Source organism: Protopterus annectens, chromosome 13.part0, assembly GCF_019279795.1.
Source record: "Protopterus annectens isolate FY-2018-M chromosome 13.part0, PAN1.0, whole genome shotgun sequence".
Classification (NCBI taxonomy): Eukaryota; Metazoa; Chordata; order Ceratodontiformes; family Protopteridae; genus Protopterus; species Protopterus annectens.
Window position 1 is genome coordinate 697449869 of NC_056747.1, and position 17031 is coordinate 697466899.

At 41.5% G+C, this 17031-nt stretch overlaps 1 protein-coding gene across 1 annotated transcript in view; it reads right to left on the bottom strand.

Annotated features, from left to right (window-relative positions):
- Positions 1-17031, bottom strand: part of POLDIP2 (DNA polymerase delta interacting protein 2) — a 1361368-nt gene that overhangs the window by 525996 nt on the left and 818341 nt on the right. Inside the window, exons 5-6 of the mRNA XM_044054380.1 lie at positions 4100-4175; positions 2094-2201 (exon numbers count right to left, since the gene is read on the bottom strand). Of these exons, the coding sequence (XP_043910315.1) occupies positions 2094-2201; positions 4100-4175 (184 nt within the window). The remainder of the gene's footprint in view (positions 1-2093; positions 2202-4099; positions 4176-17031) is intronic.

The window sequence follows — 17031 nt, forward strand, 5'->3', positions numbered from 1 at the left end:
GGAGGTCTCATCTCCAGACCCCCTCACTGTATTAATCACATACAACAGTTCTATACACTGCAGCTCTCATCTATCCAGGAATAAAAAGAGTTGAAATCTAAAACCAAAGGAATCTGATTTGTAATAATTTCTTAATAACTAGACAAGCACTCTATCTTGACAGCTAAGCTTGGAGAGGCTTTCAAGTCAGGATTAAAGACAGACAAGCATCTTGAGAAGAGAAAGCTGAACTGAAGGGTGCTCATTGGAATTAGCCACTGGTATTTTTCCTTTTGCAGAAACTGTCTTGGTGTTCTGTAACCTTAGCATCCTACTTTCCATAAGTTAAAAAAAAAAAAAAAAAAAAAAATTTATATATATATCTATATATATATATCTATATCTATATATATATATCTATATATATCTATATATATATATATATATCTATAAATATATATATATATATATATATATATATATATATATATATATATATATATATATATATATATATATATATATATATATATATATATATATATATATATATATATATATATATATACACACACACACACACAGCGTTTCACACGTATGAAGTATTGGATTTTTACAGTTCTTTAATTTGCTCCTCCACATACAAGACCCTTCAAAAATTAACTGAATATATGCCATAAGAAAGATCACCACAAAGCCTCAACAGTCACTAATACTTTTCTTCTAGTACATGAAGATTTGCTACAGTCAGTACTGCCTTCTCAAAGACTTCTGAAGCATTTATTCATTTAAAAAATTTAGAGTAAAATGCTTACTCACACCTGTAAAAACATTATAAGTTAGTGGAATGGGGTAAGGCTCTGCATGTTTTGCACACATGATCAATACATAAGACATCCTGATTTTTCTGCCTGTGCTCACTTTTATTCTGAACAGACACTGTACATTTAATATGAAGGGAAAGTGCAGCTTCCACCACTGTGCATCACCAGCTGACAATTTTTATACTTCTCATTTCAGCCTTTACAGTCCTACAAAGAAATATCACAGCATTCAAACAAGCCTAAAAGGAACTTTCAAGAACATGACCTGCATCCCTCACTCCCATCACTAAATGGTTAAACTTCCAATGATGTAAAAGGCCCTCTCCAGGATGAATCCTGGCAGTTAACTTATACATTTCAAATTCAAGTCTTTTAGATTAAACATTTTTATCAGTTTGTGAGACAATGCTACTGGGTCCGCAAGATGTATGACTTTTAAGGAGATCCAACCTAGAGGTGCAAAGGAGCGAGTGACTCATATGCGAGAGTTGACAGTTACACGAGAGCGACAGAAAGAGAACCCACACAAGACAGTGAGTGAAAGGGGACTATTAAAACTCAGGTTTCTGGAGTTTCACAAGTGAACAACTTACCTAATTGCACTACAAGGTCTAGAGATTTTTATTAATTAGCTAGAGGTCCATATGCTGGAAAACCTCTCACTACATCCTGTGCATACCTTTTGTCTAGATTTTGGCCTCCTATTTTTGCTCTGTTTCTCACAAAAATGCGGTTTTCTGATTAATCATTGGTAAAGCATTAATGATTGAAGTGTCAGAAAATAATGAAAAACATTTGAGTTTCAGATTTCATACCTTTCAGAAAATTCATGCTAGTGAAAAACCTGTTATTCTATCAACTTTCAATTTGTAAGCACAATATTTACAAATAGTCCCTATTTTTTGGGCATTTGCACCCCCCCCCCATTATTAATGGCTTTGCCAGATTTCTTGCTCTAAGAGATTGTGAGGTAAGATCGCAAGGCAGAAATTCAGTGCAATACCTGGAAGATTCTACACTCGCTTTTTCCTTTAGTTTCCCTGACTACTATAGTGCATATGGTACACAAGCTGCAATAAAAGTTAAGAATATGTCTGACAACTCTTAAGCCCAACAATCTGCACTGATGCTGTATTACTGTACCTTGGGGTGCAGACGAGGTCTAGCATTTTGTTAACATTGAAGGGGTCAAGATCAAAAGAAAACTCTACATACCATGTGCAAACTAACTGCAACTGACACAGAGTCCATGAAGACAGCAAAGAATTTATTGCTCTAATCTACACTTACCCTTTTCAGGATCACACAACAGAAATCTGTCAAAGAGTTCATGATGGATAGGGTGCTGATCTGCTGAGCTGTAAGGCAGGACGTCATCATGACTCACATAGTCCAACCCTGTCAATAATGGTAAAAATGCAAATCAGAGCTTTACGTCATGCAGTTTCTGCTCCATTTACAACTGATCAATCAAGAAAACCTGAGTACAATTATTATTTTATTTATTATTATTTTATATTTAACCAGGGGTGTCTGAGCCGAAAAGGCCCTTTTTCAGCAGAGGCCCGGGGAGAAAAGCTCCACAAAGAAAAATTACAGACACATTTAGTTATTTAGACATGATCAATATACACACAAATTACAGGAGACATGTTTTTATAGTGGTATGCGGCACAAACAGTTACAGATACAGTGGAGAGAACAAACAAAAAAATATTAATTTAAAAAAAAAGGTAATTAATAGATTTGTGGTGTACAGCTGAAATTTGGAACATAGGTAGAATACTATAGCAATAACCCACGCCTGGGTGTGGGAAATGCTGGATTTACCCCACGGCTGGCGTCCCTCGGGACCAAACAAAGCCAACCGTGGGTAAATCCAGCATTACCCACACCCAGAAGTGGGTTATTGCTATTATACAATTACATTATTTAAGAAAAAAAATAATTACTTTTCCTTAAATAATGGCATTGTATAATGCCTCCTTGCTGCCCTTCCGCAGCTGTCTGGTATTCCGCGGAAGTTCTGATGTACTGCGCATGCCTACGCAGTATATCAGAGCCGTGGGCAAAAGCAACGGAGAAAGCAAGATCTCCGATGTTTCTTACTGTTTCGCTATGTTAAATGGGTTTAACATATCGAGACAGCTTTAAAAAAAGCAACGGAGAATCTCTGTTGCTCATTTTAAAGCTGTCTCGCTATGTTAAACCCGTTTAACATAGCGAGACAGTTTTGAAAAAAGCAACGGAGAAAGCAAGACCTCTGTTGCTTTTTACAAACTGTTTTGCTATGTTAAATGGGTTTAACATAGCGAGACAGCTTTAAAATAAGCAACGGAGATCTCCGTTGCTTATTTTAAAGCTGTCTCGCTATGTTAAACCCATTTAACATAGCAAGACAGGTTTTAAAAAAAAGCAACGGAGAAAGCAAGATCTCCGTTGCTTTTTACATTAAGCTATGTTAAAGGAGTTTAACATAGCGAGACAGCTTTAAAAAAAGCAACGGAAATCTCCATTGCTTTTTTAAACCTGTGTCGCTATGTTAAACTCCTTTAACATAGAGAGACAGTGTTGTATAAAATACTTATACTAATGGAAAAAGTCTGGGCGGCCGGACCTTTTTCCATTAGTATAAGTCTATTTACAACGTGCACGCTGGCCAATCAGCGTGCACGTTTTGGAATATTAATGGGGGGGGGGGGGTCCTGGTATAAATACATAGTACACAAGTACAGTATACATTGTAGATTAGCCAGTGTTTGTAAGATTGAAAACTATTATCAAGTGCTCTAGATTTTGTATGTATGTGTTATCCGCTTACAAGCTGAAGTGTAACTGCCAAACTAACAAGGTATCTTTTTTCTCTTAGACAGGTTTACACCTCCCATCTAGATAAACATCTTCAGCTGTTTCAGCTACCTTTTCACAGACAAATAAATGCTCCCTCATTTTACTCCCTTAACCAAAAGTAAGGTGAGGAAGCACATCAAATTAGTGCACGTTTTGAATGTCAATTGCTGGAATCTACCATACAGCTGATATGAGCTGTGCCATAAATTAACCAAAAGCTCATCTCTTTTTTTCTCAGTTTTTACTGTACTACATGACATTTCTCTGGCAGTTTTGGAAGAGCCAGATCCTGCACAGACTCATAAGAAATGCTGCCTGCATACTTTGCACTCAGAAGATCCTAACAATTTCCATAAAAATGAGAACTGATGTTAGTTTAAAAATAGAAAGAATATTAACAGATAAATTGAGAACATAATGTCTGAACGATGTAGGTCGTCTCCTACCTGGAATGGCATAAAGTGCTCTGTTGTCGTCATGGTTTGCGAGAAATGTAACTGCTTCAGTCTGCGATCTCTGGGACTACAATTTGTTAAAAGACATAGAACAAATGCACAAATTAAAAATAGCTTATAGCAAAGCATTTACTGAAATTATATATCTGCATCATTAAACACATTGCTCTAACACAGAACTTGAGCCCCTAGATTTGCCTGTATTTGTTGATTTTTAAAGCAAGGTCATTCCATCCACTGTATTTGTACTGCATACATGCCTGTTAAAGAACCTGCAAAGACTAATAAAGCTATATAGATGACTGTGTTAGATGTGTGACCTGTAGCTGTCTTGGCAGCAAGTCTAGTGATCATTCCAAGTCTATACGGCTAAATGTCATCTAGAAAGAGAAATTAAATGAGGGACTAAACACAATGGCTAATCTCAGAGGCCACTGCTTGTAGAAGATACCAGAAACGGAAAGCATCCTTATCCAAAGACTGCACCAACAAATGATTTTCCAACACTTAACAGCACCACCCTCTAAAAACAGAAAAAGCTATGTACTCACTATAACGTCCCATGCGTGTTGTCCATCTCGCCTTCATTCTTAATTCGTTTGGTTCAGAACGAATCTTCGGTTCAGACTCTGCCTTGTACAAAAACTCGAGGTCTTCCACTAGCTTGTGGCTGTAACCCTATCCCATCATGCCCTAGGAAAGCTCCCCTGATCTTGTTTGCTGATATAACAATAGGTACCAATGTTGTTGTGTCTTTCGGCTTTTCCTGGTTAGGGGTCGCAACATCGGAACTCCGGTCCGCTAATGATTGGCAGCAGATTTTTACGTGCAGAGTTGCCAGCTCTGATGCACAACCTTCAACGAAGGTATGCCCATTCATGCATGTCGCCACACAGAAGACTCTCTAGCTGAGAATCGAACAGGACATCTTACTGTGAGGCGACAACGCTACCGCAGCACCACCACCCCAGTATAACAATAGGTACCAATAGCAATGAAGAAGGTCGGAGAACATTTATTTCCAATTGTAATCGCTCTGTTCTCCAGGAGCCAAAGGTTGGGGGAAGGAGGGTAGGGGATGTAAGAATGAAGGCGCGATGGACAACATGCATGGAATGTTATGGTGAGTACATTAACTTCTTTATGTGATGTTGTCCTATCTCGTCTTCATTCTTAACTGGTTGGGACAGCATCCCTAGCACCATATTTCTTGGGTGGCTCAACAGAGAACATTCTTCAGAACAGTAGACCCAAAAGAGGCCCTGTTCCTGGAGGCCAAATCCACTTCATAATGAGTGATAGAAGTATGAGGCCTTGCCATGTTGCTGCAGCACAAATGGCATTAATTGGTAGTCTCACTTGAAAAGCAGCAGAGGTTGCTATGGCTCTTGTAGAATTACCTTTTACTTTGTCGGGCAGTTCTTTGTTTTGAGATTTGTTAGTAAATGTAAAACAATCTGATAGCCATTTTGAAAGTGTGACTTTTGATACAGGAGCACTTTTCTTGTAGTCTGAAAATGATATAAATAATTGGTCAGATTTTCTGAAGTCCTATGCAAGTAGAAACATAATTGTCTATGTACATTTAGTTGGTGTACCATATATTCTGCCTTACTGCCATACTTTGGGAAAAAACTGATAGGTCTAAGGATTGGTTCAAATTAGATTCTGACCATATTTTGAGTAGAAAGGATGGGTTTGTTCGTAGAGATACTCTGTCTTTGTGGAAAAGCATGTGGGGGGGGGGTTTATTGACCATGCTTGTAGCTCTGAAACTCTTCTAGTAGAAGTGATGGCTATCAAAAGGATTGTTTTCCAAGTTAAAAACTTCATAGCACAGGATGATGCAGGTTAAAAGGGAGAAGAATCAAATGGGATAGGGCAAACTTCAGGTCCCATGGTGCTGGAAGGCCTTTAATGGGTGGTCTTAATAAAACAGTGTCCTTAAGAAAAGCCTTGCAAAGTCTGAGGGGACATCACATTCTGCCTCAATTCACCTATATGGAAATTAGATATCACTGCTAACTGAACTGGAATAGTAGCTTCAGCTGCGCCTTCATTAAATAGCTTTGCCAAGAATTCAAGAATGGAAGCTTAAAGGATCAATGCGGTTATTCAAGGCCCAAGAAGAAAATCTCTTCCATTCGCTCACATACAACTTTGTTGTTGAAGCCTTATGAGACACGATCAAGATATGTTTCACCGACAGAGAAAGGTTAGGGAGCCTGGTTACATTTGGAATCGGACCAGCCAAGCTGTCATTCTGAGGGTTTGAAAGGGGGGGGGGGGGTGTATCCATGATGCATGATTCAGAAGGTCCGGAACTGGGTCCAGAATCCATGGCTCCTCCTGGAGAGGAGGCCAAAGGAAGGGGAAACCAGATATGACAAGGCCAGTATGGGGAGACAAGTATCAAATTCATTCCCAAGGAACTGGCTTTCTGAAGAACTTTGCATATCAACGGAGAGAGAATAAAGGCATAGAGACCACCTGAGGGCCAATTGTGAACAAGTGCATCCCTTGGTGACTCCCCCGGCGGAGGGATTAGGGCAAGATAGTTGCGGCATTTGGCATTCAAGGACATGGCAAAACGGTCACAGCAAGGCCGGCCCCATTTGCGGAAAAGCATTTCTGCTGCTACTTGTTTTCGAGACCACTCGTGAGGCATCAGAATCTCTCTGCTGATTGTCTGCTATCACGCTGGATTTCCCTGGGATGTGTGCTGCTATCAAAAAGCACTGGGAGGTCGTCACCTACTGCCATGCTCTCAGGGCCTCCCGACAAAGGGGGTACGACCTGGCTCCTCCTTGTTTATGTACCACACAACAGACATGTCTGTCTGTACTGCAATAGTTCCTAGCAGGAGAGTGTCTTGGAATGCTTGCAACGCTAGAAGCACTACCCTCTTCTCTAGGATACTGATGTGCAAATCGGCCTAATGACCCTGCCAAGTGCCTTGAACTGTCCTTCCCAGATAATGCTCCCCCCCCCACCTGGGAAGCATCCGTGGTCACTGTGGAAGAACAAAGGGACGACCTAATGTCACATGAGCAGAGTGAAGCCACCAACAAAGGTCTTTCTTGCAAGATTCCATCATCATAATTTGGTGGGACATGGGTAGTTCCCTGCATGGACCACTGAGTGAATAGTAGCCACTGCAGGATTCTCATATGCAAATGTGCTAATGGAATCAAGTTTATTTCTGCTGCTATGGTCCCCAAGATTTTCAGGACTGTTCTTGCTTGTACTTTTTTCTTGAAAAGTAGGTTGTTGACTTGATGTCGTAGGACTTGACCTCTTTCAGGACGAAGTTCTGTCATAATTTTTGTTGCATCTAGATCTGCTCCTATAAAAATGATGCACTGAGATGGCGACAAGGCAGATTTTTCATAATTTATTGTGATTCCTAGGTGACAGCAGAGCTGTAAGGTGGTGTCTCTTGCTTTTATTAGTAGATGCTCGGTGGTGGCAGTTACAAACCAGTCGTCTAGGCATGGAAACACTCTGACTCCTAGGTGTCTCAAGTGAGCTGTGGCCACTGCCATACACTTGAATACTCTGGAGGCTGTAGTGCGACCAAAGGGCACAGCTCTAACCTGGTAGTGACTGGCTCCCAGTCGAAATCGTAAATGACTCCTGGATCACCTGTCCATTTTTATGTGGTAGTACACACATCCTGGAGGTCTACAGAGCACATCCAATAGTCTCATCCCAGAAAAGGGGAGTATCGACTGTAGTGTTACCATCCAGAACCTTGACTTTCTTACTGACTTGTTTAATCAGCTGAGTTCCAGGATGGGTCTCCAGTCCCCTGTTTTCTTTGGAACTAAAAAGAACCTCGAGTAAGTTCCGGATCCTATTTGGTCTGCAGGGACTGTCCGGATGACGCTCTTCTTGCAACGTTTGCATTTCTAGAGTTGTCTGCTCCCTTTGACTGGGTGGAATGTCCGGGATGTTTTTTATGTTTGGGATGGGGAAAGAAAAGGGTCTGGAGTAACCTCTGGGTACAATGCTTTGTACCCACTTATCTTTCGTTATTTTTAGCCAGGCTTCTGGGTACAAAGATAAGCGACCCCCGACTGCCTCCTGAGATGGACAGGGAGGACATCCTCAGCCATGTGGCTGGCATCTTCCATTACTGCTTCCCCCTCTGCCCCTGAGGGACGAATCACTACATGTGTCTTGGAAAACTCTCTGGAATTTTCGGAACCACATCTTTCCTCCCTTTTGACCTTTTGGATAAGTTCCAGAAGGTAGGGAAAAACAGACTCCTATGGCAGAGAGTTTTTCTCCTTCTTGCTCACATCTCATTAGTGTATCTTTGACTTCTGGCTCAAACAGGGACAAGCTGTCAAAAGGGGAGTTAAAGGAAGATTTAAAGGGCTCTGTAAAGTCACACAAGTGCATTCAGGAATGTCTCCTTAGGGAAATTCCTGAACCCGCTGCCCTACTCGCTCCATCCGCTGCATACAAAATGAGTCTCGTGGAGGAGTTGACTATGGACTTTAAGGTGGAGAGCTGAGAGGAGACCTTCTCTGATGCTTCTTCAGCTACTGAACCTTAGAGAGAATCTCCTAGCTTCTTCAGGAGATCTCTCTGAAGTCTGGTAGAATAGGTGAGATAATTCAGCGATCTCCATGCAAAGGTTGTTAAAGAAAAGGAGCGCTTTCCAGATCGCTCTTTCATACGGGACTCCTTGTTCGGCAGATGGACAGGACGTTTCTGAAAGTTACTTTTTGTTGGCCACCATCACCAGCATCTACTGGGACTCCCTTTGTAAGAAAATTTTTGTTGATAGGAGACGTTATGAATTTGTTTAGACTCCATGGAACGGGCTCCACTGAGTCTGGAGACTCCCACATCTTTCGACAAACTAGGCCCATCAGTTCATCGAAAGGCGGAGACACCAAAGTGGCAGAAGGGCGAGACCCAAAAGCCTTCAGGTATACAGACTCCTCAGAAGGGTCGATAGGCTTCCAGCCACCTCTAAGTATTTCCAGGATGTCTGCGAAGGAGACATCCTCAGAGGGTGACCGTGGAGACCCCTCCAACTCATCAAGGTCTGTATTGGATGTGATGGTCTCCTCTAGGGAGTCTAAATGCTTCCTCTTGCATAGTCTCTTCCAAGGGACCTCTTCAGAAGGGTATGCTGGAGAGGTTTCAGAAGAGAGAGGGGTTCATCTAATGGGGCATCCTGAGTCTTAGGGTTTCTGCGTCTCTGTGGATGCACTGGTGCCGAGACACCAGTGCCTTTGGGGGAAGAATGTGCAGACCTGAGAGTGGACCTGTGGAGACTGTACTCTCCTCATCACCTCAAATGCCCCCCACCTCTGATTCGAGGAAACCCCCGGCTCCATGGAAACAGAGGACATTCCCTGGAACCAAGGGGGTTGGCTCAAGAGGCAAATGTAGGAGCCGAACTTAGCTGCACCAAAGCCCCAAGAGGCAAGTTTGGATCCAACAATTGTCCGTTCCGACTCTCCTCCCTGGACTTGACCGGAAAATGTTGGCTCCTAGACTCCGAGTTCGGACATAATCGAGGATGTCAAAGAAGCAGTTGGAGAGAGAGATCCTGGGATAAGTCTCTGCTCCGATGGTTCTACTACAATCAGTTCAAGACATTCTAGCTCACAGGTTCTAGATCGGACTGAAGGAGCATTCAATGGTGAGAGGGTAGGCTTAGTCGGTTCCAAATCCCTCTGGGCTGGAGCAGACGACAGTTTAGCAAGCGTTGGTTCCCTTAACAGCCTTTGCACCACAAGATCCACATCAGAGAGGCTCCTGGAAGACTGAGAAGGAGCAGATCATCAAGTAGACTGTAATAAAGGGGATCTCAAAGTGGGAGAAACCAGTTCCAATTCTGGGAACCGGCTCCACAAATGAATCTCCTTCAGCACCAACAGGAGGAGCCGAGGTAACAGATTTTTCAGGCCCGACAGCCTTCAGGTCCAGAGATGACACTTCAGACAACTTTGTGAATATCTCCAACTGAGCACTCTAAGAAGATGACCTCTTCCCCGACTTTTCAGATTTTAAAAAAGGGGATTTGGCTAATTTTGAATAACCCTGACCTTCCTCAATAGCTTCAGCAAAGGGGGTCTTCAGCAAACCTCTGAAAAATGAGTTTATTCTTTCTTTCCAGTAGAATTCGATGGCTAAGAGAGTGACAGATGGCACAGGACTCCTGCAAGTGAACTGCTCCAAAACAGTACACACAGTGTGTGACAGTTAGCCAGCGACATTTTCTGACTACATTTCACACATTTCTTGAACCCAGATAGTTTAGTTTCCTTAGGATCCTTAGACATTAGAGCTGTAAAAAACAGCAGCTAATAACTACAGAAAAATATACATTCTTATACTAGCACTTGTTTTTACAATATTAGACTGTAGACAAGAAATATACATATATATAGCATATACAAACTCACCTTTTTATAATACAGTACTTAGTGTTATTGTTTTAGTTAAGGGGAATGAAAGTGAAGAGCTTGCTGGAGTGAAGTAAAATGAGATCAGATGTAGTTAAGAGTAAGAAAAGAATGACCTTAAAGGGAATAGAAGACAAATAGGGAAGAAGACAGAGAAAAAGGTTGGTTGAATGTTAGAGTGATAAGTGAGATATGAGACTTGGTGAGGGCGTTAACAGCAGGACTACAGAGTGGGATAGGTGAGGATATGCCAGTAAGGTGATAAAAAATATTGTGTGTGGTGTTTAATGCAATGTGTAGAAAACTAGATTGTTTTCATTTAGCCAAGCACAGAATTAGAGCAAAGCTATCTGCCGTGAAGTTGGTGTTTTAGTGGAGTATACACATCAGCTCTCTCATATAAAACCCTTGACTTGCACCTTTCTAACAAAGGCAGCTTATTCTTCAGCAATTTCAAGAGTATAATACTGGACCCTTGTGAAGCTGATATCCTCAGGTCATCATGTTTACATAAAAGTAAAAAAACTACAAAATTATGAAGCAAAATAACAGTAATAATTGTAATATTTCTGCTTACAGAAAGATAAGTGTTCTCATTTCTTGATCTGACTTAAATGAATTTAAGCAGTCTATCTGCTTTAGCCAAGTTATTTAAGCCTATATTAGCAATTCCAGTACACAGTAGCACTGCATCTTGCTGTTTAAGTGGTCTAGCTATTGATAGTAAATGCTAGTTTCAATCATATGTACTGAGTGTATAACTTCTGGACTTCTTTGCATTAAGGCAGCTCCAGTTCAGTCAGGCCAAATCTAAAGGTCTAACTGTTTTTCCTTAAATATAGTGCATCCGTTGTTGCCTGCCCCTTATAGTAATTTGACAACATAATAATCCTTTTCTCTCCACATTTATTGGCTATTGACAATAAGCATGCAAGTAAAATTTTGCAAACTCTCTCCCTTAAACTACTTGCCAAGCTAAAAGATCTTTGATAGAACTGCTTAATACTGAGTGTACTGACACTGTTTGCACTGATTTTAGTATTAAATTAGTGTTTTATAGTTAAAAAAAAAAAAAAGTTCAGTTTACTGGTTCTTGCTGGTGGCAGAAGGTTTCCAGGCTAGTTGTTTTGTATTGAATTTAAATAATCAGTAACAAGTCCACCCAAACATTATTCTAAAACCAAACTCCAAGCAGTTTTAGGTTACCTTTGCCCCAGAGTCACTCCTGTCAGTATCATGGACCAGCACTTCTCCACTACTTCTCTAGCCAGCCTGATTGAGATGGGTATATTGAGATAGTGCAAGACTCATGCCGTCTGATTATCACCTCTTACTCAAAAAGCATAACAGTGCTACAAAGATGTACATATACAATATCTTTGGAGGCAAAAATCTCAAACCCAATAAACTCATACCCCAAAATCGTTAGCATTACACCACACATCTCCAAGGCAATCACAATACACATAATCCATCATATGCTGAGGTTTTAAAGATTAACTTGCTTAAACCTCAAAGACGTCCAAAACACAACAAAGGGTCAAAGCACACTCAGCAAATTAAGCCTACTTTTTCAAACAGTACAAGGAGTTCCAAAGTCATAGACACTAGGCCCGTAAGGCAAGCATCAACCCAACCAAACATTCTTGTTATAGGCGACTCCACTGTAAAACAATACAGATGTGCCTCTTACTAGGCTGTGCAAGGCAAGAGTGATGGTTAGTTTGTCTGGTGCCAGGATCCGTTAGATCATGCATGCACTTGAGTCCTTGAACAACGAAGTACCAGTATGACTCTGTCAAGGTTCAAGCTGGTACTGACTTGTTGTACCTCCCCGAACTGTAAGAAGAGAGATCTCAAACTATATGTTCAAGGCAAATATAAGCTTAGCATTGAGCAGCATTCTATCTTCTCCAAGGATGATGCCATCATATGAGCAAAAAAATAATTGCTTTCAATAACTGGCTTAGTTTTTGGTGTCATTCAAAGGGGGGGGGGGGTCCTATATTGGTCAGCCTAGGAGGATATAATAGACCACACTACTTCACCAGGGATGGCCTGCCATCTGTCCCCCTAGGGTTTAGATTATTGGCAGATACATTATCCGCTCTCCCAGAGTGCCGTTTTATGCAATGCCAATCTGAATAAACCTATCAACAAAGAAACAGGCAAAGGAAAATCTAAAGGGGTTACCTATCAACGCTAGGAGCCTAAAAAGTAGAGTTGTGTACCTACCATAAATGTAGATGTTAAAGTGTATTCACTGTTGCAGTCATTACATTTGGGTTATCCTGCTGGCAGGCTACCTGCAGTCGGCCTGAATTCCAAAGTCTTGGTCCGGCGTCGTTTGCTGTCGCCTCTTCCCTGACGTCAGTGCGCCCGGGGTATAAAAGATGCAGCCGATGCCATTTTCTTCAGTTTTTCTTGCCCCAGATGTCAGGTGCCCCCAAAAAGGGTAGGCTAAATAAATCTGCAAATAAAAAATCATGCACCAACATAAACATTACCTTCCTCTACAAGCAAATACATCATAGGCTGTATAGAATAGAGAAGTACAGATAAGTCCCAGCAATGATAGGGGGATGGTGGGAGGGTAACCTGGACTGCAATAGTGAATACACTAACATCTACATTTATGGTAGGTACACAACTGTACTATGTTCATAGTGTTTCACTGTTGCAGTCATCACACTTGGGTTGAATCCCAAAGCTGAAGTTGGGCGGCTGGGTCTAAATAGGATTTGGAGTGGCTATGAGGCCCTGCAAAACTGCAGTGGCAAAGCCTGCTCTGGATTTAGAGTAAAGAGGTAAGTGATAGTGCTTGGTAAAAGTGTGCACTGAACTCAAGTTGCAGCCAACAAAATGTCCTTGGTTGGTACTCCTCTGAGAAAGGCTGCTGATGTGGCTGTTTCCCTAGTAGAATGTGGCCTAATATTCTTAGGCACTGATTTGCCATGCTGTGCATAGCAGAAACAAATGCAGTGTCCTATCCATTTTGAAATAGTCTGGTTTGAAATGGCCTTTCCTTGTGATCCTGCAGCATATGCCACAAAAAGTTGCTCAGTTTTTCTGAAAGCTTTTGTTTTGTCCAAGTAAAAGCGTAGCTGTCTGTGTATGTCCAAAGAGTGCAGAAGTCTCTCCCCTTTATTCTGGGGATTTGGATAAAAGGTTGGCAAATGGATGGTTTGGTTAAGAGCCACGCTGGATACTACCTTTGGCATAAATGTTGGGTTTGTCCGGAGAGAAACCCTGTCTGAATGAAAAATGATAAAAGGTTCCACTGCCATTAATGCCTGTAACTCAGACTCTTCTTGCTGAAGTTATTGCTAGGAGCAGTTTTCCATAAGAATTTTATCTCAGCTGTACTGGCTGGCTCAAAAGGAGGCAGTGTGAGTTTTTCCAAGACAAAGTTGAGGTCCCATGTTGGTATAGGTACTCTCCTTTGGGGTCTTATGTTTTTTGCCCCTCTGAGGTACTGTCTTAATAATGGATGAGAGAAAATAGGAGGTTCCGTATTGTAATGAGCTGAAATGGCAGAGGCATGGATCTTTATTGATGAGAAGGATAGGCCTTTGTTCAGCATCTCAGTTAGGTATTGCAAAATCTGAGTAATATTAGGAACAAGCAGTTCAAGTCCTTGTGCCTGGTTCCAAGGACAGACTCTCTTCCATTTTTCTGCATAAGATTTCCTGGTGCTGGGCCTCCTGGCTTCCAAAATGACATCCATAACTGCTTTAGAGAGAGGAGTGTTCTGAGTGGCTATACTATTCGCCATGCAGCCAGATTTAAGGTTTTGAGTTGGCTGTGCAGGATCTGATTGTTTTGCTGGGTCAGCAGATGAGGAATTTGAGGTAAAGTCCAGGCTGGCCCTTGAGACAAGGTCTTTAGGATTGGGTACCAGTGCTGGCGTGGCCAGTCTGGGGCAATCAGAATCATTTTTGGCTTCTCTTGTCTGACCTTTAGGAGTACCTTGTGGAGTAGAGACAGTGGTGGATAGGCATAAACTGTTAGGCTTTTCCAGCTGAATGATAGAGCATCCATCTTCCATGCTTGTGGGTGATAAGTCCTTGTGCAGAATCTCTGTAGTTGGCAGTTGCAAGGGGAGGCAAACAGATCTATGTCTGGGCATCCCCATCATGCTGAAGACTTGTGGATCTAGTTTCCACTCGTGAGGGTCCATGAGGTTTCTGCTTAGTCTGCCAGAGTATTTTTCTTTCCTGGCAGGAATTGTGCTTGCAGATGTACTTGATAGGCCAGTGCTGTGTTCCACAAAGTCATGGCTTGCCTGCAGAGGGGGTAGGAATGTGTGCCCCCTTGCTTGTTTATGTACCACATGACTGTAGTATCGTCTGTCTTTAGTAATAGTTGTCCTGGATGTAGTAGATCCTTGAAGACTATCAGGGCATTCTGTACAGCTAGCATCTCTTTTTGATTGATATGAAGATGCATTTGGTCTTTGGGCCACGTGCCCTGTATACATTTGCCCGCCATGTGTGCTCCCCAGGCATAATCCGATGCATCTGTTAGTGTCTGCCTGGCTGTAGGTAATGTGAAAGGCTGTCCCTTGTTGTGGTGACAGGCCAGTGCCCACCATCGAAACTCTTGTTGCAGGCAGGGAATGAGAGTAATTATTGTTTCCAGGCTGTGGCAATGTTGAGTCCAAACACTTTTTAGATACCATTGTAGCTTCCTCGTATGCAGTCTTGCATATAGAATTAGCAGGATGCCATGAAGCCCAAAGCCTGCAGAATTTTTCTTGCAGATAGTTGGGACTTTTGTTGCCATCATTTGAAAGTAATGAGTCAGTTGCCTTTGTTTGGCTGGCGTGAGATAAGCCATCTGGGCAGTTGTATTTAAGCTTGCACCCAGGAATATTATCTCTTGAGAGGGCACTAGTTTTGATTTATTTTCGTTTACTGTGTACCCTAGGCAAGTTAGTAATCTGTTTACAAACGCAAGATGCTTTAGTAGAATGTCCTTGTTGTCTGCTTGAATAAGGCAGCCGTCCAAGTAGGGATATATTTGAATTCCTTGTTGTCTGCAAAATGCAATTACTGGTGCCAGGCATTTTGTGAAGACCCTGGGCACAGTAGATCAGCCAAAGGGCAGTGCAGAGAATTGGTAATGCATTGAGCCAGCTATTTTTTTTTTGTCATTAAAGATGGAGTGGTTTTAATAGCATTCAGCGTCCTGGATTCATGGTTCTTCCTTGGTATATTTCATGGTTTATTTAGTATTTCGTATTTTTCACTAGTCGTTTTTGGATGAACCATGGATATTTCTGGGGATTTAAACTTGTCGAGTGCTGGGCTCGCCGAGGACACAGGAGCGGAACTCAAAGCATTACGAGGAGAGGTTTCCCACTTAAAGGGTGAACTAACCAGGTTGGTTGAGCTTCTCACACAAAGACTGTCGTGGAGCATCCGCTCCTTCCTTTATGGGTGAGCGCGCAGTTTTCATACCTCCAGGCTATGGTGGTTATCAGCCAACCAACATAGCAGGATTTCCGACTACGCAACCAAACTGCATACCACAAGATAGGGTGGTCAACAGTAATGGCGAGTCTCCACGGCATGAAAGTAGCGGCGTGGAGACACTAAATTCTGACAATGCTGCACTAAATGGATTACCTCAAGGACAGAACGGTAGTTCTATGCGTTTTGGCCCTTCTCCTATTTTTGTTGGAGCAGATAACAGTCGCTTGGAACACCATCACGCAGGGACTCGTCCTAAAACAGGTACTGTTCTTTTTACACCACCAGCTGGGTCGCAGCTGGAGGCAAATTCTAAATTTGAAAAACTGTGTTCCAAACAATTTTGTTTCGACAAGGTTGACAATACTAATAACTGTGATACGCATCTTTCTATCGAAAACAAAGAGAGAGACAATGCTTCTTTAAAAGACTTAATCTTTTTATTGGAAAAGAGACTTTTTAAATATAAGAGTTTGGAAATTGATATTTCTTATTTTCAACAGTGTATTGCTTTAAAAATCGTACCTCAGGGACTGAGAATTTTCAAATTTCCCTTTGGTATTAATTATAACGTGGAAATACTTGCTGATTTTAGTAATTTCAATGACATTGGCTTGGGTCTTTTGAGAAAAACAGTGCATTACTATGAAACAGAAAGGGAAAGTGTATTGAAGGAAGTTCAGAATTTGGATAATAAAATTAAGAAGGATTTGTTGTTTCCACAATACAGTGTATTATATTTTAAAATGTTGGACAGGATTGAAAATAGAAGTTTTAACATTTTTCAAAAGAAAAAACGTAAAATTAATAGGGACCAAAGGGACTATCAAGATAAAATAGTATACATGAACAAAAACTATACTGGGCAAAACCATAGGTTCAAACACAGTAGGTCTTTACATAACTCTAATTTTTATTATCATCAGGAGGTAGGAGTGGGTCACATGGGGCATGGTTTAAATCATTCTTTAACTGATAAAGGAGATGATAGGGGGTGGCACAACGAGGATGGGGAAGC